Source organism: Pieris brassicae, chromosome 7 (genome assembly GCF_905147105.1).
Source record: "Pieris brassicae chromosome 7, ilPieBrab1.1, whole genome shotgun sequence".
Classification (NCBI taxonomy): Eukaryota; Metazoa; Arthropoda; class Insecta; order Lepidoptera; family Pieridae; genus Pieris; species Pieris brassicae.
In genome coordinates this window covers 8,191,037-8,218,497 of record NC_059671.1, presented here as the reverse complement: position 1 = coordinate 8,218,497, position 27,461 = coordinate 8,191,037, and the positions used below count along the sequence as shown (strand labels likewise).

General features: G+C 37.2%; 2 protein-coding genes and 1 long non-coding RNA gene across 10 annotated transcripts in view; 1 reads left to right on the top strand and 2 right to left on the bottom strand.

The window, feature by feature from the left end:
- Positions 1–220: 220 nt before the first annotated feature.
- LOC123711712 (protein toll-like) lies at positions 221–7,635 on the bottom strand. Its single transcript, XM_045664429.1, has 5 exons — positions 7,573–7,635; positions 6,943–7,425; positions 4,295–5,532; positions 3,214–4,047; positions 221–1,304 (listed from the first exon to the last, which is right to left on the bottom strand). Exons 2-5 carry the CDS (start codon positions 7,112–7,114, stop codon positions 759–761), a joined length of 2,790 nt encoding a protein of 929 aa, XP_045520385.1. The 5' UTR covers positions 7,115–7,425; positions 7,573–7,635; the 3' UTR covers positions 221–758.
- A 535-nt stretch (positions 7,636–8,170) lies between these two features.
- LOC123711615 (collagen alpha chain CG42342) overlaps positions 8,171–27,461 on the bottom strand; it is a 160,240-nt gene continuing 140,949 nt past the window's right edge. The window contains exons 2-23 of one of the 2 annotated variants that reach the window (XM_045664239.1): positions 27,006–27,076; positions 26,890–26,925; positions 26,569–26,604; positions 25,203–25,238; positions 24,300–24,371; positions 23,409–23,477; positions 21,957–22,136; positions 21,156–21,261; positions 20,108–20,196; positions 19,201–19,335; positions 18,924–18,950; positions 18,262–18,309; positions 16,637–16,741; positions 15,650–15,694; positions 15,199–15,261; positions 12,174–12,200; positions 12,038–12,091; positions 11,909–11,935; positions 11,793–11,828; positions 11,516–11,650; positions 11,068–11,274; positions 8,171–9,810 (exon numbers count right to left, since the gene is read on the bottom strand). In XM_045664239.1, the coding sequence (XP_045520195.1) occupies positions 11,104–11,274; positions 11,516–11,650; positions 11,793–11,828; positions 11,909–11,935; positions 12,038–12,091; positions 12,174–12,200; positions 15,199–15,261; positions 15,650–15,694; positions 16,637–16,741; positions 18,262–18,309; positions 18,924–18,950; positions 19,201–19,335; positions 20,108–20,196; positions 21,156–21,261; positions 21,957–22,136; positions 23,409–23,477; positions 24,300–24,371; positions 25,203–25,238; positions 26,569–26,604; positions 26,890–26,925; positions 27,006–27,076 (1,568 nt within the window). In that variant the 3' untranslated portion in view covers positions 8,171–9,810; positions 11,068–11,103. Of the gene's footprint in view, positions 9,811–11,067; positions 11,275–11,515; positions 11,651–11,792; positions 11,829–11,908; positions 11,936–12,037; positions 12,092–12,173; positions 12,201–15,198; positions 15,262–15,649; positions 15,695–16,636; positions 16,742–18,261; positions 18,310–18,923; positions 18,951–19,200; positions 19,336–20,107; positions 20,197–21,155; positions 21,262–21,956; positions 22,137–23,081; positions 23,136–23,408; positions 23,478–24,299; positions 24,372–25,202; positions 25,239–26,568; positions 26,605–26,889; positions 26,926–27,005; positions 27,077–27,461 lie in introns of both variants that reach the window. The other variant, XM_045664240.1, reaches the window with a different exon arrangement.
- On the top strand, positions 15,886–22,044 carry LOC123711616. 7 transcript variants are annotated; one of them, XR_006753990.1, is made up of 3 exons: positions 15,886–16,072; positions 16,254–16,318; positions 21,989–22,044. It is a non-coding gene; the product is annotated as an uncharacterized LOC123711616 (long non-coding RNA). The 7 variants fall into 7 exon arrangements; XR_006753988.1 differs by having other exon boundaries at positions 21,980–22,044; XR_006753989.1 differs by having other exon boundaries at positions 21,977–22,044.

The window sequence follows — 27,461 nt, the reverse complement described above, 5'->3', positions numbered from 1 at the left end:
GTGAGGTCAGCAGAAGGTCCAACAAAGAGGGTTTATGACCATCCACATCTGGTATTCGCGTAATCGCAGGGACCATTTGTGACAGGTCGTAAGCTAAAGCAAAGTCGTGAAAGGATCTTCCCGCGTGATCGGTGGTTTCCGAACCGAGCCAATCGGCATGGTGAGCGTTAAAATCGCCAAGTATCACGATTTCAGCGGTAGGAACCCCTTCGAGCAGGGAATCTGTAGCCATTTGGATGTGCTCAATGAGTCGCTCAGTTTCGGTATTTCCGCTATGGGACCTATACAGGCATGCGTAGAATCGCGGATGGTCATAAAGCAAGGTATCAGATTGTTTCACTGTTTATACGACGCAGTAATCGCTCCTTACGACTGCACCTTTTGACAAGTTTGGAACTTAATAAGTCGTACGACAAGTACTACTAACATTGGGCACAAAATAATTTCCGTAGAATAAAGTCATACCCGTGTTTTTTTATAAGAAAATTATTGCAAAAGTTCTGCAAAAATACAGTCATCACCAAAGAAAGTAAAAAATCATAAAACATTAAAACACTCCTAATCGTGCTTTACGAACTTGTTCCCCGGGGCAAGCGATATCATTAATTCGTTTATAATGTACATAATTCGAGTTTATCAATATTAACTACTTACTAACCCACCCACCGTTTCATCAGTTTATATCACAATCTAAAAAAGAATACATTTAAAAACAATAATATCAAAAACAGTCTTACAAACATTTGTATTGGATAGATTTAATAGCGTTGAGCGTCTTTCGAGGCGTTCTCATCAGGAGACGCCACAGAGACGAGCGGTAATGGAACCGCGCGTTCAAGCCTTTCCCAGAACCGCGGCTCATCCCACTCCAGATAGGTACACGTTGCCACGGCAACGGATAGGTCCGCGGGCAGCGCTGCCGCTAACGTCGAACGTGGCACTGTCAATTCGGGCAGCAGTACGAGCAACAGACGCGGCTTGCGCTCGCGCTGCGTTAACGCCCAGGCTGCGCGAAATTCGGCACGCGCCCACGCCGAATCTAGAAATGCGTCCGACAGCAGCACAATTGTTCGGCGGGAATCGCGTACAGAGCGCGCGATCTGCTCTGTAATGAGTTCACCAGGCGCCCAGTCCCGATGGTGGAGGCACAAGCGACGCCCTTGCGATTCCAGTCGCGCCGCCAATTTTGCTGCGCGACCAGCCTCGTTTGTTGCGAACGATACGAATGCTTCATAACGCGCATCTTTTGCATCAACTTCTTCCGCTTCGATTTCAGCGCCACGCCAACGCCACCATAGGAACCACTGGAAAAGATATCAATTATTTAAACATTTAATTTCCACATCATTCTACCTTAACAGTTACAACTAATTCGTTAGAACGCCAAAATAATATATGCTTAAATCTTATAACTAAGAATATAGCAGGCAACTGTGAACTCAGCCAGTGTACAAACAAATAGGTCTACCTCAGTAGAAATTTTGTTAATTACTCGTATTGCTCGCGTGAGTGGCGCTTTTCTAACCAAGTTGGAATGTGTGCGCGGTACATCCAAAAGTTTTGCCGGAAGCCTCAGGTTTCTACTTGGTACCCGCAGATCCAGTCTATCCCTAATATCCAGATTATGAATCCGACCCGTAATTATCTTAAATAAGTACACTGACACAGCTAGCTCTCCTCTGAGGCGTAGTAACCCACCATACCCAGAACAAACAGGGTTGGGTACATAAGCGGATAAAACGGATCCACTCCATACAGTCTCTTGCAGAGGAAGCGAGCGATTATACAATGCTATAAAACATATCAAATAGTGTGTGTAAATAGAAAAATAAATAGTAGCACGAACCGTCCTTTCTATTGTTTATTTATTATATGGATCACCGTCAGTTTTACAATTGATATCCTGTTCAGATTTCATTTGAACATTGACCAACTGCTGACACGGCTCACGTGTGTTCCAAATATTATGCGCTGAAGAGTGATTTTGAATTATATTTTATTCGAATATTAAGCAATTGCTGACACGACTCACGTGTGTTCCAAAATGTTAATAGCTGAAGGTGCGCAATACACCAACAGCTCATTTAAATAATAATTTGTATGTGTGAATAGATGTAAGTAGTATTTAAGATATTGTCTTTGAACAGTAAATCAGGTTTGAATAATGCTCTGTCGTATTCAATTCTCGCTTCCTCTCAAAGTGGCGAAGACTACATCAAGCCCTTAATGATCGTGGTGAGCCTGACCGATAGCTTTGAGATAATCCCACCACCTCGAACCTTTGATCCTACCCGTAGGGCTCCGTCTGTTACCTTAGGTCTCTTGGTGCAGACATCCCGTACTTATTTATATATTCACTGTTTATGTGTTGGGGTACATCTGTAGGGCTTAGGGATCCGTAGGGTTGTTAGGTTCTTACATCTCACCCTCTCATATATTTAGTGCAGCTTGCTCATACATACATTACATATACAATACAGATAATCCTGACATACAATACATATAAAGATTAAAAACCCATTTCACAGTCCACTAGGTAGCAGGCTGTACATATCCAATGTGAATTTCAACGAAGTTGTTCCAAATTTTATTATTCACTAAAATCGGCAAATGTCGAGTGCCTACGTCATTTTGCCTGCATAATCGAAACCATGTTAAATGGTTTTATAAATTGTGGGTATGTAACTTGTAAGTAATTGAATATAGATAAATGTTTTTCTTTGTTTGTTCTATTCTGGTCACATAGCATCTTTTGTATTATTGTCTTTTGTTAACATAGCTTTTACACATTAAGAAAACACTTTTTAAACGAATCGAAGCTATACATAATTTTAAATTTAATCCGTGACCACGCACGCTGTAAGGTACGCAAAACGTCGGAAAATTTAAAATTATGTAAATAATTATAAGTTTATAATAATAAAACATAGCCTCAATCCGTTTAAAAAGTGTTTTCTTAATCTTTTGTATTACCAAGTTATGTCTCGTCACCATTAGTATCATAAATGTCATACAGTAAATCGTTAGTTTGTGACCTACCGTGACACTTATATTATGGTCTATTGGAGAAAACTAGTGCATGAACCCTCAACCCCTAATAAATCCTGTCGATCCATACGCCAAACAGCCTGTATATTTAAGATTGACCATGAAATAATTACGAAATCGGGATTACTACGATTGGTACAACATATAGAAGATTTTAGACAGTACCTTAATTCGTTTCCTGGCTCGCCGACTTGTAAGGAATACGGCGATAGACATCATCGCGAATGCTGTCGCCGCAAGTAATGTCACCAGCGCTGCCGTTAACGCCGGCCGCGCACATAACGCTCCCGGCTGCAGTGCAGCTATTAAGACACCGTCTGAGCAGCGCACTTGTGACCAGTCCTCTATCCGCGGAGACGCCGCAATCAGCGCAGCCATTGCTTCCCGTGCCGCGCACTCGCAGCGCAATGGATTCCCGGCAATACGCAATAGTCGCGACGCGTTTAACGCTGCCTCCACCTCTTCCAAATCCACTAGCTGCAGACGGTTATGTGAGACGTCCAGCAAGGTCAGGTTGGCGGGTAAAGCGACGGTGCCAAGTCGCGTCAAAGCGTTGTGCGATAGATCCAGAGTCCGCACGGGCAATTCGGATGGTAAGGATGGCACGGCGTCAAGCTCGGCGCGGTTACAGCTGACAGAAACAGCTTCGCCCGTTGCAGCGCAACGACAGGCGTGTGGACACGGCGGCGCGGGCACTGGACATGTGAGATCTTCGAGCGGCGTGTCCCGCAATAGAGTGCCTCCGGGACAACGTAAGGCGGCGAGGGCTGGAGGTGCGTGGCCTGGCCGATCGCGGAGGGCGTGCGCAAACCAATAAACGTCACAGTCGCAGCGTAGAGTTGGCGCTAAGATGTCGTTTTTGCAAAGGCCTACGTTGACGCGCGACGGCGGTTCCACCAGCGCGGCACGGTATTGCTCCCCAGAATAGCTTACAGTCTCGAGGGGATTGTCACACAACTCGACCGTCACGCTTTCTTGCGACCACTGTAGATCTTCCTCCTGTGTCATACATTAATTGTTGATTAATTGGATTTTTTATGATATTAAATTTTAAGTGTGTTGGTAGAAGGAAAAAGACATGGTAACTTTAGGGATTGAAAAGCGACTGCGGAGGAGTTGCTGCATCAGCCCTCTGTGTCAGGATAACACACGCTTCACGCGACTGATAGCGAACCTCCAGTAATGGACCAAAACAATAAGAAGTTTTTTAAACTTGATTTGGGAGTGGTTTCGAAAGTGCATTTACCTGAAGACGGGAGATGTTGTTCTTGCGTAGGTCAAGCAGGTTCAAAGCAGGCAGATCTCGGCGCCAGTCAGGGCAGAGACGTGTGGCGTTGGTACCTCGCAATTTCAAGACACGTAAAGCGCGTAATCTCACCAGGGCGGATACTGCGTTTACATCTACATTGGACCCGCCACCACAAAGGTCGCCCAGCGAGGGATTGTCGCTGAGATCAAGCTCACGTAGTTGCAGGAGCTCAGCTATCTCCAATGCCCGCACCGACTCGCGATTTAATTCAGTCGACCTAAGCGATAACGAGCGTAGCGCCACGTTCCATACTAATAATTCCCGCGGCAGCGCCGTCGCCGCGTGATCCATCAATTCCAAACTGCTCAGCGCCGGGGCTCCGCGAAGCCACGCCTCGTTCACTAAGTCTAGCCGACAACGGTAAACTCGCAGATTCTCCAGAGAGGCAGCTGGCGGTAGCGGAATCCGGCCGGCGGTCCCACGTGCAGCACAGTACCACGTTAGTGCCTTCAATTGGCCGCAGCTTCTCAACCACTCCGTTGTGGCATTTTCTGGGGCGCCCCCTAGTCGCAATGACCGCACATTACAGGTCCCGTTGGGGACCACCGCTGCCGCGCCACCGCTCAGCGTCACGTTTTCGAGTTTCGCGGCTATGGTGAGATTGCTCAGTGGCGCGCGAATTACGACGGCACGAAGATTGGTCGCCACTGCGAGAGGAGCGTTTCGCAGTCTATCACTCTGGATCTCTAGTCTTTCCAGTATGGTGAGGCGTTGCAACGCGGTTGGTGGCAGCTCTTCGAGGCTGCCACTGCACAAGGCCAGCTGTTTTAAGGAGACGGGGAGCAGGTTGAGCGCTGCAAGGTTGATGATAACTCCCATGAGGCGAAGAGTGACGAGGCCGGTACAGTCTTTTAACGTATCAGCAAAGAGGGTCGGCCTTCCGCGTACCGCTTCCAGTTCTAATAAGGTCAGGTTCAGGCTACTGCAAAGCGACAGTGTCTCGGCTGGCAATGCCGGCAGAGCACGAAGAGTTAGGTCAGTAAGCGTAGTGAGAGAAACATTTAGTGCGGCTAGGGCGGGCGCCAATGCAGCGGGTGGAGTGCAGCCTTTGAGCGTGACGGTGGGCACTGCGGTTGGGTGTGCAAACGCTGGTAGTATGCCATCTTCCAAGTTTATGCCTTGTGGACATGATAGTTTGAAATGCTTTGCACCATACTTCACCGTTACGTCTTTTCCTGAAATTTTGTGTTATTTAATCAAATTTTTGCAAAATAAAATATTATTTTTATTTGACATAAAGCAGTTAAAGAAGAAAGTGGGGCTAGTTATTATGACATTATTGTATTTACAGATAGCGGTATCTGATAACAAGAGTTTTTTTTAAGATTTCTAATTAAAATCATTTATTTATACCGATATTATAAACAGAAAACATTTGTTTAGTATTTTTGTAATGTTTACACAAAAAACTACTGGACTAATTTCAAAAATTTCTTTCACCATTAGAAAGCTGCATCTTCACTGGCTGACATAGGCTTATTACGTCAAAAAAAATAGGGAACCCTAATAATATAACCCGAGGTGTGGAAAAAATATCAATAAAAAACTCTGGAATCGCGTATGCTGTGGTATTGATGATAGAACAAAAAAATAATACGGTATAACAAACATATAAACATCTTCAAAAATAATGTTTTACCCATGGGATATGTCGGCCTATCCCGAGTTGGAACTGCCACGAAACAAATGTACATCAAATCTTGTGTAAAGGAAAGTTCTACAAATAAATCTCCTTTCTAATACTATAGAAGAAAATTTTAGTTTTTATATTTAACCATTTAATTATACCTGTAGAGTATTTTTAAATTTACTATTGACGGACATTCAACATAAATTATGTTACAAATTTTAAAAAGTAAAGTAAAATCTATATATTGATTAGATTATGAATGTAAGTCTGTATCTAATAATCTGAAAAGAAGTAATTAAAAAACCAAGTAAAATAAAACTTTTATGATAACAAAAATATTCTAACTAATCTCTGAATAGTCTTACTTAGTACTTTTCACCACAAGATCGGTGTCTTCGCAAGTGAAACCGCAGAGCATTGCTAGTTATGAATAACGTATTTTTTCATAAAATACATATACAACAAGGAAAGGCATTACTATTTATCAAGATAATTTAGTAAGAGACAAGTGTGAAAATTCTAACTGCAAGTAACAATGTTATAATATCTATTAATATACATATTTTAATGAGGTTCCTTATTTTTTGTGTTCTTGTTCTTATAGCAGTGGATTTCAGTCAATTTTACCATTTTATATTTTGAAGTGTGTCATATAAATTTTAAATGATGTAGTGTGTACAAAACAAACAGCTTTGTAAAATTTTTAGAAAGTGACCTGTGGTGTCTGATCATTGTTTTAAAAATCTAGCATGAGTAATATATTGTAAATAGCCACATAACCCGCAATGACAAGAAAATGGGTGAATGATGTATCAAAGTGATGGATAAGGGTAGCTTACCTAGTAATAGTTATAGCCTTCATCATAGGGCAGACTGACAAAATACAATTTTTATTTATTAGTGCTTTGAATCTGCCAAATTAGTTTAAATTATAAACTAGTTACTACACGCTCACCTTGCAGACTAAACAAAAACTCATCAGCTTGGTGCCCTTTATACAGACACTGAGAAGCATTAACGTTTGGAGGACATTGTAACACTGGAATATCCTCTTTCAATTCATGACTAGTAGCACCTCCATTCCAACCACACACAATTAAACACCACCATACTGCCACCTTTGGCATTTTGAAATTGCATCTCTACTTGTCACAACCCACCAATAAACTCGAAATCACGGGAATTAATAATGCAACATTGTCAAAATAAAGTTCGCACTCATAGCTCATTGACAATAATACATTCTTGGTGTTGAGAAGTTCTTGTCAAATTAAATACCAATCATCGCTACAGTTCAAACACTAATGAGTCCTACGTTACGGGTGTTGAGGTAAATATTCAGCGTAAAATGAATTGTATATGTAATTTTCCTGTTAACTTATGAATTCCTCGAATTCTCTCAATCCCATAAAAATACTATAAATTGTAATATATTTTGCTGAAAGAAACAAACAATTACGACCATTTCCAAGATTTTGAAAAGGTTTATTATGAGTTTCTAATCATAACAAAAGCGACACCAAGAACTTGAACAACAAAGCCATTTTATTGTAATTTTGTCAACAGTTAGTACGTAACATAATACCTGACGGTTGTTATCTGTGGACTAAGTGTCCTTGGAATTTAACTGCGCCGTAGACCGTAGTCGTGTCTTAGACGGCAACAAACTGGAAATAAACTTGATTTGAACAACTTTAAGATTTTAAAAATAAAAAAGCTACTTGGATACTGGTACTGTATATTAGAACTTCGTGTTTAATAAGTAATAACTGATATTACTTTAACGGTATCATATCCAAAATTTGATTAAAATATCATAATCGTCATTTATATAATACAGAACAACGATTTTATGATAGTGTTCTACTTTTACATCTAATTTCACTTACCTATTTGTATTTATGTTCTTGACTTTGTATAAGGGGTAAATTAAAATAGAGCGAACTAGAAAATTGTAATTAAATTTTATTATTTTTAAACAAGTACCTATATTTGTAGTTTTACAAAGTTATTTACAATAAATATGTATAGTTACTTATTAGGTTACTTGAACGTACATTGTGTGACATCAACTCTAGTCGGCATAACTAATATTTTTTGATAATTGCAGTCTAAAATTAATAATAAAAAGTAATCACTTTTTATTATTAATTTTAGATGTTGTCTAGCAAATTATACATTTAAACTAGTAAAGGTTATACTTCGATTTATTGTTTTATTATTTGTTCGTATGTACTTTTTGTTTTATATAAATATATTTTCATGACCATTTTCATTAGATATAATTTAGTATACGAAAAGAGTAACTTGGTAATACCTCTCGGGAACAATTATAATTTTATTTAAAATAACAAATTATTTCTACACACAAAACGACTGAGAGACTGTGAGACTGTTATAATAATAACACATAATTAAATGAAATATAGTAAATAGAGTTGGTTTACTGCTTCATACATAACTGAAATAATAAGCTCCATATCTTACGATGTTACATTGTTTAATGTTGCGTACGAGCAACTAGGTAAAGCAAGTTTACAGATATGAATTTATTTCTGTAATAGTTAATAGTCTATAGTCATTATATTAGTATTTCAATAAATATTTACAATGACATTCTTAACTTATGAAAGTATAAAAATATACAAATAGCTCTTAATAAAGCTTCTTTATACAATGCAATTGTATCTACTGTACCTACTGATTTTCAATTATAACAATTATTACATCTTATAAACATTATTATGCCATTACACAATACAGTCGAGTATTTACAAATTACACTCATAGCATACTAAAAAATTGCGCTTCGTCATAAAACTTTTTAAAAACATATTTTTGTTGGCTTACTCTGTTGTAATATGTATTATACTAATTTGTATAGTGAGATTTCTTAAGACGTTATTCCAATCGACATTGGCTCTATGGATTGAAAGAAAGAGTGCAAATTTCAGCGAAAATATTAATAATTCGAAATCATTGCATTTACAGAGTAGCCGTTGTTTTCGATTAAAATACGGCAGTAATGTCTACGCATATCCTATTGTATACATTATGCCTAAACTACAAAAATCAAATTGGTAAGATTATACCTACAATCTATATACATAATAACAATTATTCCTAAGACATTATCCACAGTTTGAATGAAAGCGGGTACAAAAATGGACTTGAGTATCAAAACGTGTTTTAATACAGGTTCATCTCTATAATATCAAGGTCATGTATGTTTGTGCATTTGGTATATGGTTTTCCTCATGTGATAAGAATGAAACGAATAAACAATGATTGTACGGCTAAGGTAAAATAATTAATGGTTAATCCTGTGAATTGGCAAGTTAAAATAAAATGACAAGCTTAGTGGTGTTAATTTGAATGCTACCTTGAATTATCGATTTTAAATCGACTATTTCAGGCGATCTATTAACTAATCTGCAATTATTAAGATAAAAGTATAGAGGGATATACTACGTTAGGGTAATACTCTTTTTGAGCATACTAAATAGTCAATGGTGCAAATTCTGATTTAGTAGTAATAACAATTGAATATCTAAGTTATTTCTGGAATGAGGATAAAATTTTAATGTATATCAGAATTTGTACCAATATTAACTAAATGTATTCAACGTCGTAACAATTCAATTAATTATCATTAACAATCAACACCGTTACTGGAGTGTATTGGATGGCCAAGGGCAGTGTCGAATATTTAATAACAGGAGACTGCTGTGATGCACTGTGCGATGTTTGAGTGAAGGCATGATTAGGGCAGTTCGTTGTCGTCCAGCGCCAACCGCCGTCGTACCCACGCGGCTAGGGTTTCCTAACGCCAACAAAAAAACATTCAATATCAAAACACGTAAATTTTTTATTATACAGACACATTTCTAGATCTTTTTTCCAATCCGTGTTTACGTGCCTGTGGCCACAATCACCCAGAGTCATAGGTAAAACATGCGGGGGACTAATTAAGTTTCAGCGATTTACCCAGTTTTATATAACAAAATTAGTGACGGCTGTGGCGGATTTACAATGTTTTTAGGTATAGGCTGCTTTATTCGCCTGTAAATTTGTCATGTCCTAGATTATAATTAGAATGCAACAATTTCGTTGCACGTGAAATAATTTTTGGGGTTGATTTTTGACACACAAAGTTGTACACATACCACCTATCTGTAGTAGGACTGACATGAATAGGATTGATAAGGGGAAGAGGAAAATACATCTTCTGCAATTCCGCTCTTTTCACTCATATAAAGTGTGAGCTGAGCGCAGAAGTTGATTACTGGTTAGGGGGTTGGGCAAAATTTGCTGCAGAAAAATCTGCCTGCTGGTAAATCCGCCACTGAATGATAGGAAATATATTTTTAATTACTTATCCATTCAATCAGTGGCGTAACTATACCACCTGAGGCCCGTGGAAATTTCTTTTGATAGGGTCCTTATCAATAAAAACCTTCACGTTGTACTCATTTTAATAAACTTCGAGATTTTCAGCGTACTAAATTACACGTTGTATGTCCCACAATAATAACTCCTCTCTTAGGCAAGAGGGAGTGGTCTATATCCCCCACGCTAGCCCAATGTCCCAATAGCCCAAAAATCGTATTGCATTCCTTCATAGAACATAATATCTTAATTCATCATCTATTCGCTAGTTTTTCGGTGAAGGAAACTTGAGGAAACCCGCATTCATTTACAATGAAATAAAAAAAAATGAGCTCGCGGCCTCTTAGGCAGGGGCTCTCTTGGGCAGGGGCTCTCTTGGGCAGGGGCCCTCTTGGGTAGGGGACCCGTGGCGTTTTTTCCAGCCCTGCCACCTTATTGTTACGCCACTGCATTCAATACAAAAAATTAAACTTAATAACTAATGTGCTATTCCTAACATGCGACCTCTTCATTAGTGGTTATTATAGTTAGAATATTAAATGGTAGGTAATACCAAAAAGGTAGATAACACTTTTATAGAAATGAATCATGCTTAAACGTGTTGACCGAGCCTGATGACAAAAAAATATTTGCTAAGATACAAGCATGCATTTTTCTGTAGAAGAACCTATTATTCGCGTATGACAAGCACCTGCAACGTGTAAGGACCGTGTGTCACCGTAGATGATCAATGCCGTAGCTGCAGTGCAGGGTCGATGTAGTCCTCATAGTCGCGGGTGTCATCAGGTCCCTCATACTCGCCCTCTTCTACCTCCTCTTCCCCGATGTCCTCTTCTCCCCCAACTCCCCTGTCTACTCCCCGTTCCTCTGCACTATTCACCATTGGCCGAGCCGCCTCCTGCCACACCCGCAATCGCGACTTTTCACACCACACACAAAACCACCACCCATTATTAACCTCTATTGCTCTTCAGGTACCTACCATTACTAAAATACAACGCGTCAATGAAGCCAATATAAAATAGCATCAAAGGCGGTTAATCTTGTTCATGTCTTAGGTTTGTATATGAAGAGCAAAAGAGTAATTGGTTAGTGTCAATGTTAATTAGCGGTATCAGTATAAGCTGGGTTGTGGGTACCTTAGAGGGCCGCCAGCCACAACCTGGTAGCGGCAGGCCATCGGGCCCGAGCGGACAGGGCGCATCGAGGCCAGGCACGCCTTGCTCACCACGATCTCCTTTGTCACCCTTTCGGCCACGCTTTCCAAGAGGACCCTGGAGACACACATTTGTTCATTACTAGGCTCTTAAGTACTTGACCCTACTCGTGTGTGATAAGTGTCGTGTTGGGGGACATGCAACGAGCGTCGAAGGAAGTTGGTGTTAGTTAGCCGGATTCCCCGGAACCTGTACTTACGGCCTCTCCTTTGTAACCCTTCTCACCCTTGGGCCCCTGCAGATTAAAAATACATTTAATATAGCTTTGGAAAATTTATAATAAATAGAGAACAGCCGACAGGTATTAGGACTAACCTCGGTTCCAGGTATTCCATCTGTTCCCTGAAATTATGTAAACTGGTTAATAAACTGATTTGACCTGGGTCAATCGAAATCGTTATGAAAATTATTAGCAACGGCATCTTCTTGAGGTATATCACTTACGGGTAGACCTGGATCTCCTCTTTCGCCTTTGCCTCCTGGCTCGCCTTGTGCGCCCTGCCCACAAACAACAACAGTTAAAGCTTGAGGAAAATTGCCATTAAACATTTTTACATTAAAACTTTAGACCTGAACTCACCTTCATGCCATCGAGGCCAGGCGGGCCCTGCGGAATAAGGAAGTCGTCAATGTTGGCTATGCTCTGTCAGTTTTTGCCACTTGCCCAGTGGCAGACTCCTATCACCCGAACCCCCTCACATAACTACCCAGCCTTACTTCGACGCTGAGGGTAATTGTAAGAATAAGACTCCATGCACAGGAATAGTAATATAGAGGAGAGCGTGTTCATGCGCCGCAAAGAAACTCCATTATGCACCGCATGCAAATATTTATTTTCCTTGAAAATAATTTGTGAATAACAATAATTTATTTGCTCTTGTGGTTATTTTACAAATGACAACTGTTCTTCTCATACAAAAACTAAATCCTTAACGTTATTAGATACACTTACACTAGACAAGAGAAAAGGATTACGACGGCCGCTGCATGATCGTGGGGGAAAAGGATTTTAACGTTGATACAATACGTAAGAATATATAATGTATATATATATATACACATTATATATTTAGTTCACTTACTTATATTAGTTTCACGTAATTCTGAATTGTGTTATTAAGGCAATTAAACAAATAACTATATTTGGGATGCATTGACCGCCGAAGACACGATACAACAATAATTCTTAGGCTACATACTGACATTTGTACATTTCATTTTCATTCAGTAACTTGCACATATAATACAATAGTTATGAGACTTCCGGACATTAGCTTTCTCATGGAGATCTCCATAGAAATTTAATGACCGCACTCATCAAAAAGCTTATAGTAATTTGTATATAGAGCAAAGACGATACAATAGAAGAAAACACAGAGAAGGAGTATAGATGAAGAGAAAATACGCTTAGAGTAGAAAGGACTACGGACGGAGCACGCGGGTCTGACGTTATTTACATACACACAGACATACTCACACACACTGGCACTAGAGCGCGCCCTTGAATCAATTACAAACATTGCTTAAAAATGGATAATAGAAATGTCTATGCTAGGTTTAATCATACATAAATATTATTTAAGATATTAAAAAAATACATTTTCTATGCAGTAGCGCGTGCTCACGGACGAACGAGTATATGCGGCGTTTTTACATGTATTAATAACAATATTATCTCGCAATGTTATTTATAAATGATTTTACGTATTGAATACAACAAGTTATTAAATGCAAAAGTGTTAAACTATATATACACAAAAACCCTGTGAACAAATTGTTTATACTAACAGAAACGTAGGAAATATATGGAAAAGGATTTACTAAGGACTAGGAGCTAGTCTATGAATGACAGCTAGTTCCATATAGTGGTAGTACATGGTAAAAAGTACTTGTACGAGCGAAGGTGATAAATTTTGCTCACTCAGGATTTCTTACTTTTATAAGCGTGGCGATTTCCAGACGTAGTTACTCTCTTTACTTTGCATTTATTCGTTTCATAGCACTTAATTAAATCATCGAGAGTATAGCCAGACGTAGGCACGCTCTTTGACTGTAACATTGTATTCATTCGTTACATAGCAGTTAACATTTCATTATTTCGCTTACATTTTAGTGTTGTACGCGAGTGGTTAATATAGAGTAAAGGTAAAATCCAATTAAAAGCCGTACAGTACTTATAAATGTAGTAAATTTTTATCACTATTTATAACTTCAAAATTGATTTTATATGGTTTCAGCTTAATTGGTAACTTTGAGCTTATGTTGACAGGGTTAATTTGATTTTCTATAATCTATTAATTTAAATAAGATAAAGTATATAAAATTTTAGTACATATTCCGAGTATGGACATTAATAATCAACAAATTTATTACATAGAAAAGTGATTTAAATATACTTTTTAATGTTGTAATTTCATATTCAAAAGTCTGCGATTTTTCTTGAAGTAAAATCATTGTCTCGCGCTGTAAGATTTTAGATGCTTAATATAAAATTTTGGAGTGGATTGGAGTTTCAATTCCGCAACAACAACATTGATATAAATCTAGATTATTGTGGGTGCGTAAACCAGTAAATAATTTACAAACGCAGACTTTAGAAATTGATAAACACGAGATATTTTTCAGTAAAAATACCGAAGCGAAAATAATTTTCTACTATGAAATGCTAATATTTCATGTAGCGTACACCGCTTTTATTTACACGGGGCTTCATTAACACACATTGCAAAGTTCGATGTCTCAAGTAAAAACTTACTTATTTATACAAAGTTAACAACAATTAATGCCATAATCACGGTAACATCTTAATCATAATATTTTACAATTTACAGCAGTGCAGCGACGCGACGACGTCACTACGTGAAGGCCAGGTGTTGCCAGCTCTCCTGTACACCACACCCCTTGTTAGTAATTCACACACACCCATATAGTTAGTAGTGTTGTTCATTGTCATTGGTTTGACACACCACCTGTGACCGCTTTGTGACTAATCTATGCATGATTTACTTGGACAAGAGTTAAATAGTCCTTATCACGAATGTTACGGACAATTCAGTAGCAATTGTAACGAACGATAGGCTTTGGATGCTTAAAGAACCTTTTTTGATATGTTGACAACACTAATATAATAATAATAATTATAGGTCGACAATAACCTTGATACTTTATATGAAGAAAAATAAAGGATTTACATAATTAATGAGGTAGAATTACAGACAGAGCAAACAAGTTTGATTAGGTCGCAGAACTAAGAATTTACTTGATTGTAACTATTGTAAAATTTGTGGTAACGACTCCGTTGGGTTGGGTAATGATGTTTTCATCCCAAGCGCAAATCTTTTACAAAATTTGTAATTTCACCAAGATTAACTAAAACAAAATCGATTTAGTAGCTAATGAACATAACGAATGTGATTACAGCTCGCACAACTATGATTACTAATTTAAGTAAAAAATCGCAAAACGGTCTACAGGGAAGCATGCAACAACTACTTTTAAGTTGCAATCACTTTCAATTAGTAGACTGTTAGTGCATTTAGTACGGACGTAGGACTACGTGTGTTTGGTGTAGTGTATGTGAGTGTGTGCATATGTGTGTAACTTACCCGAGGCCCCGGCTCTCCGTGTCTCCCTGGTTCTCCTGTCTCGCCAGGTAGACCCACGGGACCCTGGAATTTATAGATATTTTGGTATAGAATAAAAAATGAATAAATGGCACTACAACCTTTTCAGGTCTGGATCTCAGATGTCTGAATCTGTTTCATGATCATTTGTTAATCTAATAGGCAAGTAGGTGATCAGCTTTCTGTGCCAAAAAATAAACATTTAAACTATAGACTCAAAGATATGGACCACCAATATATATATTTAAAGTAGATAGCAGAACTTATTTCTCTAACGCATTACGGATAATTTAGATATTCTAGCTAAATATTTCTTTTATATATTTCCCGGAAAAGCGGGAATTATTTCTTTAATGTATTCAAATTGCATGTTCCGTCTTTACTACAGTCACAGACTAAAGAAGTAAGCTAAAAGTATGCGAAATTTACTAACCGGAAGTCCCATTGGTCCAGGGTCACCTTTTTCTCCACGCTCACCCTGAAAGTATATGAGTTACTATGATTTTTCGTATAAAACACTATCACTAGTAATGAAAGAAACATTTGATTAACTAATTTAATTAACTTCGCATATCAAATGTTATCAAATTTATATAATTAACCGTATCGGTGCTATATTTAAAATAAAATGATATTTTTAAATAATAAAGAGCGATTATGTATGGTAACGTGTTATATATTTTAGTAGAGTGACAAGTAAAGAAGAAAGTATGTATCATAGTTATGAGCTTGAAACTCTTGCGGTCGTGGAATCCTTGCGTCGTTTTTGTGTATACACCGTCGGGTCTGGTCATTAAGATTGTTACTGACTGTGAAGCAGTCCGCGCTATGTTTACTAAACGTGATATTATACCAGGTATCAGGTGGTGGCTTTCTATACAAGATTACGATATTTTCCTTAAAAACGTAAATTACACTTACTAAGAGCATAATTTTTTAAACTCTAACTCAAAATAACTTTATTCATATAGGTAAACAAGTACACTAATGAACTAACAGAAAATATGTTAAATTGATACTAAATTTACATTTCTCAGTTCGCAAGTCAAGCGGGCAAGAAGAACTGGCAAGAAACTATACGACAGTCTTTCAATATGTATAAGTTAAGTAAACTAATCATTTGTTTATTTATTAAATTTGCGTATTGTATGGTAGAAAAAAGAGATATGTTCTTTGAGTATGAACGTTAAATAAAGACATAAAGTTTGTTTTAATATAACGGAAAAGCAACAAATATGTTTCTTTATTTAAAAACTGCTTTTTAACATTTGTATTTTGATAATGGTGTCGCTATTCAGATGGTTTTGCTATATTTTTTATAGACAACAATTTTAGTATATTTAGGTTACATAAGTACATAACAGGACGTTATGATCGAAATAACGCGAGTAAAACAGTGAGCCACAGAAATTAAGATTACCGATTTTCCCCGAATGCCAGGATCCCCTTTATCGCCCTTGATGCCGGGAGGCCCGGCGACCCCAGGAGGGCCAGCTGGGCCTGGAGCTCCCGGAGGACCCATCATCTGAAACATTTTATTAACGCATATTAAAACCATACCCATAACCATACATCATACATAACCATAACTAAACATCATAAACATCGTGTAGTAACAGCATGAAATGTCAAGTACTCTGCAATGACGCCACACAATGGGCTTAAAAATTCCAACCGCTAAGGATATCTAAAACTTCTCGACCTAAGCCACTGGGCCTTGGGCCAGTCAGTGGTTAGACTGGTCGATGTTCGTCCCTTCAGGTTGGAGGAATCTTCCATACTTACATTGCTTGATGTCATGTTTAAATAATTTACGAGTTATTTCAACTCGAAACCGGCGTTATAGCAAAAATGTTTCCTGTTTACCGGTTAAAATAAACAAGATACCTCTTGTACGGTGTGTTCCTCATTCAAGTTATTTAACAAAAAGGTGTGCGTGTACTAGTGTACACACGTAAGAAGTCAAACTTCTTTATGACCTTCTTTTTCGAAAAATTATCTACATGAATACAAATAATACAATTATTTCATTTTACCTTTTTACTACTATGATTATTATTAGTGAATTTGATTAATTTTAATATAATTTCTACTATCATTTTATTATTGGCTTTGAATATCGTCGAAATAACCGTGGTAGGGACAAGAAAAAGATGGCGCGTAACGGAGTAATGTGACGCGTAACAGAAAAATGTGACGGTATTTTTTTTTACAACGCCGATAACGAAGTTTCACTTCAATTAGAACTAATTTATATTCACCTTACCATGTCTCCTTGTCTAGTTGGTAATATACGTGGCTGAAAACTCAGTTGGCCAAGTAATTAAAGGATTGGGTTAGAAGGCATATATTTATTTTTAAAAAATGTGTTGGTAATAATATAATTGCAGTAAACTAAAATGTATTAGTGCGGCTTGCTTGAAAACCAGTAACGGCAATTTGGACGATTGACGTACCCTACGAGGTGCAAGTGTGACTCATCACTAAAACAAACATTTTCCATCCCATTTTCATCTGAAAAAATCTCTAACATCGGTTCGGTTCTAACATTCGGTGGTTGTACTTTCTGATTTTTTTTTGAACTATTTGGATCTTACAAGGTGTTCTCTTAAGTCAAAGGCCAAAATTAAAGAGGTAGCATGTTTTCTGTTTTCAAACTGATCGCCGTGGTTGCTCCGCACTCGTCACCAACCGAACGCTACCACTCCACTCTCGCTACAAAGGTTAAAGTTAAAAATGGGCGCTGAGACAACATTTATAATAAGCATTCATCTATTTGTCTGTTAAAGAAATCATGATACGGACACATTACCACTTGTCTGATCTATGGTGTGAAACCTAACGAGGTTTCCTACTCATTGATCTAACTGCGTTAAAATAAAATTGGAAGGCTTATTGTTGTCACAATTGTAATTTTTCTTTTTAATACGGATATATGAAAAAGAAATCATTATTATCAGGACTGAATTATTTATTATGTGTCAGCTAGTTAGGTATAAAATATACTTACTAAAATATACTAAATATATATAGAAATATACTTACAATATCATGTCCGTACAGCTCGTATCCTGTGCCGTCGCCCTGCAAGTTCAACAGTGGGCATAAAGATTAACAGTTTAACAACTTAGATTCTTCTATTTCCTATTTCTTTTGATTCTAAAGTCTTTTAGCTAAAAACTTTTAAAGAATTTATTAATTACCAAGTTTCTACTAGACTTTCCTATAAGTGAGTCTCTGGAGGCAGCTGCCCACTGAAGTATTTCCAAACCAATTCTCAAAACTCTTTTTTTTCAAGAAAAAAGTGTACCAATTATTAAGAGATCGGCAACGCATTTGCGAGCCTTCTGGGAATGTGTCTATGGGCGGCGGTATCACTTAACATTAGATTCTTCTAAAGAAACAAGTTTTTTACCGGATTGAAGCTATGTATGTATGTATTATAAACTTATAATTATTTTACATAATTTTCAAAATTTTCCGACGTTTCGCGTGCTTTACAGCGTGGGTGGTCACGGTGACTGAAGACAAAAGGTGTTGAATGTCAATCCGGAAAAAAAGTGTTTTCTTTAAATTTGTAAAAGCTATGTTAAAAAAGACAAAACTAAGAAAAATCTGTTCATTTAGGTAATGAAATGTGGCTGATGGCCAATTACAAAAGTAAGGCAACAATACTAAATAATAATAAATATAAAATTGATAGTTACTTGTCTCCGACGTAGTTTCCTGTATTTCTGCAGCCAGCAACAACGTCAAAATGACATGTAAAATGTAAAATTAATCAATTAATATATAATTTTTATTTATTACAATTAAGAGACGATACATTTTGAATGTATAATCGTTTTTTATTTAAAACTATCACTAGGTTCCATGTTGGATTTGCAGTTATTTAATAAGGCAAATCTGTTCAGAAGTTTTAAAACATACTAAGAATTATGCTGTACTTTTAAGTGAATATGAAAACAAATGAAAAAGTCTCACCGAATCTCCTTTATCTCCTTTTTCCCCTTTGAGACCAGGATATCCGGGCGGTCCAGGCAAACCAGGTGCACCAAGCATTCCCGGTGATCCCATGTCTCCGTAGTCACCTTTTCCGCCTTTAGGTCCTATTTCACCCTGGAAATTATAACATTATTAATGACTAAACGAAACTACACAGTACTACAATATTAACCGTTCGTTAGTTCGTTAGAAATCATGGTGGTACTACAGGTAAAATGAATAAATCAATTGCGCTACAACCTTTTTAGTTCTTGGCCTCATATTTCTGTATCTCTGTTTCATGATCATTGGTAATCTAAGAGGCAAGTAGGTGATAAGTCTTCTGTGCGTGACACACGCCGTCGAATTTTTGAATCTAAGTTTTTTGGAGTAAGTTTTCCTTCACCGTTCGAGCGAATGTTTAATCTACACATCACACATGGAAAAAGAGTCTATTGGTGCACAGCCGGGGATCGAACCTACGACCTCAGGGATGAGAGTCGCACGCTGAAGCCACTAGGCCAACACTACTACTACTACCGTAGTTGGTCCCAAAGTTCTGTCACTGGCCCATTATTTTTAAATTTCGAACATGATTTTATAATTATATTTATAAAATTGCAATAGATTATTGCATTATATTTTTGAATGTTTCACAATTGTTTTAAAACAAAAAATAATCACTCATTAAAAACTGATCAGTACTTTTGTTTTTATCATATTTCCATTTATGACAGAACTTTGGGACTGACTACGTTCTTCGTAATATATGAAATCCTAATGAATCTTAGGGTATTAGCCAGTAATAGTTTTGGTTACAAGTTCAATAAAATGATAAATTATTATATATATCCTTTAATATTAAAATAGTGTAACCCATACTAATGTGGAGTATTAAATTAGTTACCGGTTTTCCTGGGGGTCCGGGTACACCAGGATCACCGGGCCGTCCGTCCAGTCCTGGGGGACCACGAGGGCCCGCCGTACCAGCCACACCTGAAAAATGTGCCAACAGAAGACATGAATACATTTTACCAATAACATTAAGATCACAGAAGACAAAGCACGTTCTGTTATGAACTGTAGAAACCGCTTATTTACCTTAACATGATTAAGGCCAGCCATGTTGACGTCCACACCACACAAGCACGCGTCTACGCTGTTCTATACCAAACGCTACACAAGTGTCATGCAGAAACCATGCAATCACATGCTAATGTTTAACCCTTAGCGGATCGAAAGCAAAATCAAGGCAAACGCAAGTACAGAAATAGTTGAAAACACCCTTCTGTAGAAAGTCGTGCTTCACGCGGGCAGAATGGGCGAGATGGGCAGAGAGCCAGTGGGCAGGTGGCAAATGTTACTGTTAGTATAAAATATGTTTTCTTGGACTTGATTAGAGCAAGTACTTTGATGTATAAAGAATTTCTTAACAAATTTTGAAAGAACTTGTCGATTTATGTATTATGTTGTTTTGGTGTTTGTGTGTTCGTGTGTTACCCGTTTGCCGCGCTTTCCGCGAGCGCCACGCTCTCCGGGCGGTCCGGGTGCGCCGGCCGTTCCTCTCTCGCCGCGAGCTCCTTCAGCCCCTTCAACACACACCCTGAGTTACACACCCCACCTAAAACCCGCTACACACACTAACATACACTACCACGCACACACGCAGGACTACATTGCATTCAGTATACAGCTACAAAAAGATACACCAAATTTGCTATTCTACAGATTCAATATCATCATAAAAAAATCTAATCAACTAGGCATTAAATTGTTATCTAGAGCAAAGCCACCATTTAAAGCATTAATGTTAACCCTATGTTAATATTATAGCTTCTGTGCCCGCTTCAGCAACGTGTTGTTATTTTAACTCCGAGTGCAGTGATGGTCAGTGGTTTCAGAACTATCAAATATTTCTGAAGATGACCCCTGAAGTTTTATTTTTAAGTGTGTACCGGGAGGTCCAGGGGGGCCAGGTGGTCCTTCGATGATTCCAGTGGGGAAGGCGTCGCCCTTCAGCGTCGTTGTGTAACCGCGCTCGCCCTTGTCACCGCGATCTCCCTGAAACACATCGCAACTTTATTTGACAATTGTTCTTTTATTATTGTCTTTTGTTAACATAGCTTTTACACGTTTAAAGAAATCACTTTCGGATTGAAGCTATATATTAGTATAAACTTATACGACGTTTCGCGTGCTTTACAGCGTGCGTCACAGTGACCACGCATCAGTTTATAATAATACATAGCTTCAATTCGGTAAAAACGTGTTTTCTTTCAATTGTTCTTTTTTCTTTTTCATTATTTGTCTGTAAAATACTGTTTCTGTTACATATATATTGTTAATCTATGTTATCTGTTTTGGCTTTCTGTATTGTCTAAGTTTTATAATATGGTAGGTTTATTTTTTTAAAACAGTAATCCAACATCTTACTCTGAGTGCCCATCCAAATCAACAAGCACACACAGTCAATAAATATTGACAGATGAGATAGATCACAAAATCTCTAGATTTTATGTCAATATGCTCAATATTTATTTCTGCCGCGTTTACACATGTATAAATATTGACGGCATCTCAAGGATCACGATATAATATATTGACCGGTGAACATGAAACCGTTGTTGAATTTTTACAAATGATAAAACTTGAAAAATATATTTTTATAATTTTGTATAATAAGCGTCACATCTTTATTTCTGATACATGATGTATGTGCGTTACAAATATCTTTCAGTAAGATTTAATAGTCATACCTTATGTCCTATAAGTCCAGGAGGTCCAACAGGTCCAATGGGGCCAGGGGGTCCAGCCGGTCCAAGGGGGCCTGCTGGTCCGGGAGCTCCAACAGGACCAAGACGGCCCTCGGCGCCTGCAATTCCGTCAGATCCAGGCGGCCCAGGTGCACCTGGAGGCCCTGGTTCTCCGGGTTCACCCTATATACAATTATGACAGCAACAGTTTTAAAAGTCTGTACGTAAGAAAGTTAAGATTTTTTAAATTACTTATTACAAATTAGTTTCAATTAAACAAAGTAAATAGAGATATTAGTTTATATTAATAATAAATTGTAATTTAATAAATAATGTTAAAGTATAAGTTTATTAAACATACAATAATTAATCACAAAATATTAATAGACACATAATCTAACATGCATAAAACTGAAGCAAGCAACGTGCAGCGAAATCAAGAGAGACATTGTTTATGATAATTACGATAACCCATTTAGAATTTAATTATTACAAATACCCAAAATGTTATTTACACCGTTTAAAAAGAAATTGAATGAAATTCATAGATTCCTAGAATCTATGGTATACGGATACTTCAGCAACTTCAAATGAGAAATAAAACAGTCTTGCAGTCTGGAACAGTGGTTCGGCATCCCATGATACATAGTTCCAGCAAATCAAAGTACATTTAAGATATAGCCTATAATGAAGTCTCTTGTGTAAGAGACAAGAGACCCCGTCCGTTGAGTTTTTTTTATTAAATAAGTTGTTTATTCGATTTTACTTTGAGCTATACATATTTTTCAAACATTCTAGTTTGTCATATGTGAGTAATTTTCATAGTTATCCTATTCTTTATTTAATGTATGGCAATCACGGTATAAGACAGGTAATACTAACTGCGAATTACAGGTAATACTTAATACCCAGTCTTTTTCTCAAACTTTTTAATTAGTAACTTGGTGATGTCAAACACTTAACAGAACGTCAAGTGTAATCTGTAATATTTCGACATTTGCTTGTTTAGTATTTAAAAGTTAATATCTGTTATTGAGTTAATAACAAGAGCGTATATTTAGTGCAGAAGAGGTTTTTGTTAGTAGTTATTTTGGACAGATAATAACAACAATGGCTATTTAGTCTCACCTTAAGTTGGATGATGGACTGCGCGGAGATGTTGTGTCCGGCCGCCTGCAGCCCCTACGCACACCACTAACTACATACACAAATACATGCACAGCCGTCCCACTAGATAGGAAACTCAGCTGATTAATTAGAAGTTGAGTTTCGTAAAACTAGTGCGCGACTTGACACCAAACTAAAATCATTCCTTCCTTCTGCCTAACCGTCATAACGTGACAGAAGAAAGCTATGAGCTATATTGTTGTGATTTGCAAAATAAATGTAACCCGTTTAAACCTACAAAATAAGCGCAAAATAATTTGTAAAGCACTGATTGTTCGGGGGCTGTACCTTGACAGCGATAATCTCTGCGGTGGTGTACGGGCTCATCTTATAGTTGTCCACGGAGCGTTTCACGCCCTGTAACCGGCCGTTAATAGTAACTGGCTATAGTAAATAGCTATTTCATTTATATCTAATATAGAAAATAGAGAATAAATCAGTGGCGCTACAACCGTTTTAGGTCTGGGCCTCAGGTTTTTATAACTGTTTCATGATCGTTCATCAATCTATTTGGCAAGTAGGTGAAAAAACCTTAATTCTAATAAAACCTTTTCCGTTGCTTTATTGCTGGCTTACAAATTACGTATATTTGCAATTGCCAAAGAAAACTTTTTTACTACCCTTATAACGTTTATATATATAATTCTACTGTAGGTCTGTGTGTAGGTACGTGTGTAGATCAGTGAACTCTTCTTAAACGGCTGGACCGCTGAAATGAGTTCTTTTGTATGCATTTGGGAGGCTCCCTGGATTCTTAGATTCACAAATCAGCCAGGCAGGTGGCACTACAGTCGGTAAGTTATTTATATATATCTGAGCATGTGTTCGTAATTAATCTCCATAACGAAACCTCTGCATAAATTTTGAATAATGATAATAATATTTTTAATAATAATAATAATAATCAAGAATGATTTACATTATTCGATATTTTTTTGTATGTAAGATGTGTGTATAGGACAACGTTTATCGGATCTGCTAGTATTATTTATAATATAAACTATAATCGTCCATAAGTTTCATCAGTAGGATAGGAACCTTAGTATATAGGAACAATTCACTTACATCTATAAATAATTAATTAAGAAAAATATTTTATGTAACTTATTAACTTTATGGAATTACTTTGTAAATAATGTTTTGATTTGTAAGACATTCCTTTATAAATTATTGTCTTACCTTGACTGCTGAAAAGACATCAAAACCTGGACTGCCATGTTCGCCTTTATGCCCTTTGTCTCCGGGTCGGCCCTGGTAAAGGATAAAATTAATAATTAAATAAACAGTGGTGCTGCAACTTACATGGGGGCTTCGCTCCAGATGCAGGCTTCATGATATTTTATTTTATCGGAACGGCAAAGACTGGCCCTCATGAAGTCCAGACTTCAACCCTTTAGACTTCAAATTATGGTCAGTTTAGAGGACATGGCCTGCTCTAAACGACACGGCGACATTGAGTCTCTTAAACATTTTTGGAGCAAGCAGTGGCGAAATTTGGCAGTGAAAACTTAAAGGCCTGTATTAAAAACCAAAGGTGGTAATTTCGAATACAATATTTTTTGCTGAGACTTTAATATAATATGTTAGTATAAATTTTAATGTTACATTATTTAAAAAAAAATGCATTATTATTTGTAACAGAACTTATGGCTGCGCTAGGTAGAAAGTTAAATCCATTAAAGTACGAACTTCGGGTTGATAGCTACACGCTTAAGCCACTTTCAAACTCTTTATGAAGTCTAATAGCGTTCATCTGACTAGGATTCAAGAACCACATCCTCATAATTACTTTATGCATTAACCAATATTATAACGTAATAAATTTACAAACTAACATACAATGATAGTAAGCTTTATTATCTTGTGTATATGAAAAGGTTTCTTTTGTAGCAATACAAGTATAAAATAGCTAGTCTGTTTAGATACAAAATACTTTTAATAGATAAACCTTGATGGTTAAATTGTAATCATGTTTCTACCTCGCAGCTATAGGACAGCGTATTAAAAAATATCCAAGTGTCTATAGAAGATTGATTATACTATTGATAAAAAGTTTATTACATCTGTATGCTATACACTCACCGGATCTCCCTTTGGTCCATCTAACCCTATTGGACCCTGGAAAAAACAAAGAATTATTTATTTGATTAAAAACGTTTAGCTGTTAGTATGTAAAATTAGTAATAGTTAGTGAACCAAATGACAACTACACCAATGATTGTGTGTCTTCAAATAAATCAAAACTTCAATAAACACAAAGTATCTAACATTCATATTCGCTAAAAAATACTTCAACGACATAATTGGCACACAAATTTAGTTTAAGGAAAGCCTATTCGAAATATACAATTTAAGATTAAACTAACTTTGAGAAAATATGACAGTTGGATAGATATTGTTGATGATGTTTTAATATTTAAACTTCCCGCCTTTTGCTCCATAGACTTGAGTTGTCAAGTCTGTTTATTTTTTATCTTTGCCCATCTCTCTACTCTGTAAACATTACTGGCCGATGTATTGATTTTACCGCACCATAACTATTAAATATCTTGAGTATAAACGAACATATCACATCATTTTGTACACATAAAATCCTTTAATTTTAGATAGGAGAAATTGAATTCTTTCACTGCTGCCAAAGATTTCATTAAACAGCTATACATTTTTCTGTTTATTTAGACATGCATCCAGAGGGATCATATTATTGAATACATATTTGTAAACGTAAGCCGTCATTAGCTTCTTCTTAGACTATGGCGAGTTGTTTAAGATATCGCAGATTAAATTTTAGAATAAAACAAAACGAGCGTGGGTAATTTTTGTTTACAGAACTCGCATCAATTTTTATTATTAAATTTTCTTTTATAAATTTGTAACCCTTATCTTTACCAGCTTTCAAAAGGCCGGAGACTTTATTTAGCCTAGAATCTTTATTATTACTTGAGTAATAAGCTGATGTAAAACTCGGTGATTGAAACAAATATCGGACGGTCACACAGGTTATGATGACATGCTTTGCACTACAGGGTCACCAAACAATCAAGATTAGTATGTACCAATGAAACTGTTATAACTACATCTACACCAAAAGACAATGGAATGGATACTTCAAAGGATTTGGAGGAATTCTATAAACTAGCGAAAAAACCCAAATGAATACATATTAGTATTTTAGTAAAACGATCTACCAGTCTTGCTACGGGTTACATTCTCAGCTATTCGCAAAATAACGAGATTACATCTTTTAAAGACAACGCCGGTAATCTCTCCACTACCAATTGCAACTGTGACCCCAACTTCTTGACTGATGAAATACAAATTGGGTACAAAATCGCTTTTCCTTTAGAGGTACAGAATACTGGCATAGTCTGTTATTTTGGGAAATAGTTACGAATGTTTGAAAGGGCTGGATGGGGCGAGTATGCGGGATAAGGGGGGGAGGGCTTACCATGAAGCCGCGTTCGCCTTTCTCGCCCTTGCTCCCCTGAAACCGAACACCGATTTACTGACTACTCATAACTCCCTCTACCATAGACTACTGTAGAGGAAGCTGCCTACAATTGAGTATCTGCTATTGCACAGATAACATATTATCAGTTCCATTTTACCAGATTCATTCGGTCAAACAGAACGGTCGGTTTGATAAGGTAAAGAAGACAGAATTAAAGATTACTCTAAGTTGAAGTAATTTCAGACAGAAGTGCATGAAGAACCCTTGGCTAAGTTTGAAGAATTCAAAACTGAAGAAAAGTAAAAAAAATAATAATACCGGAAATCCATTTTTGCCCGGTGCTCCCATCAACCCCTGAAAATAAAATAAAATAAAACAATAGAACGTAAATAAAACTAAAACAGACTATAAATATATACTGCTGGAATACATACTGATGGTCCAGGTTCCCCAGTATCACCCTTCTTTCCTTTCTTCCCTCTCTTTCCAGGCGGTCCAGGCGGCCCTGAAAATCAAATTAATTTAAAACATTACTAAATCGTTCAGTTGGATACTGTTCAAGTGGTGATGATGACGCGGTACTGCTAAACTCAACATAGCTTAAAATACGTAAATTGTATAGTGTTCACGTAAGTGTGTAGTGCAATGTACTGTAGTGTCATGTAGTGCACTTGTCACCGCGCAGAGTGCTCTCGGAACACACGGTATACGGCCCTCGCTGGGCACGCCCCACTCGATGTAATATACTAGGAAACTGAGTCGTGAGATAAAAGCAACGTAGGTCAACGTAGAACAATAACTTATTTAACATCTTGGCCCTTACTCTGTATCTTTCAATAGTTAGAGCGACGTATGTAAGTTCTATGTAGTTCTATCAATAGTAGCGCTGA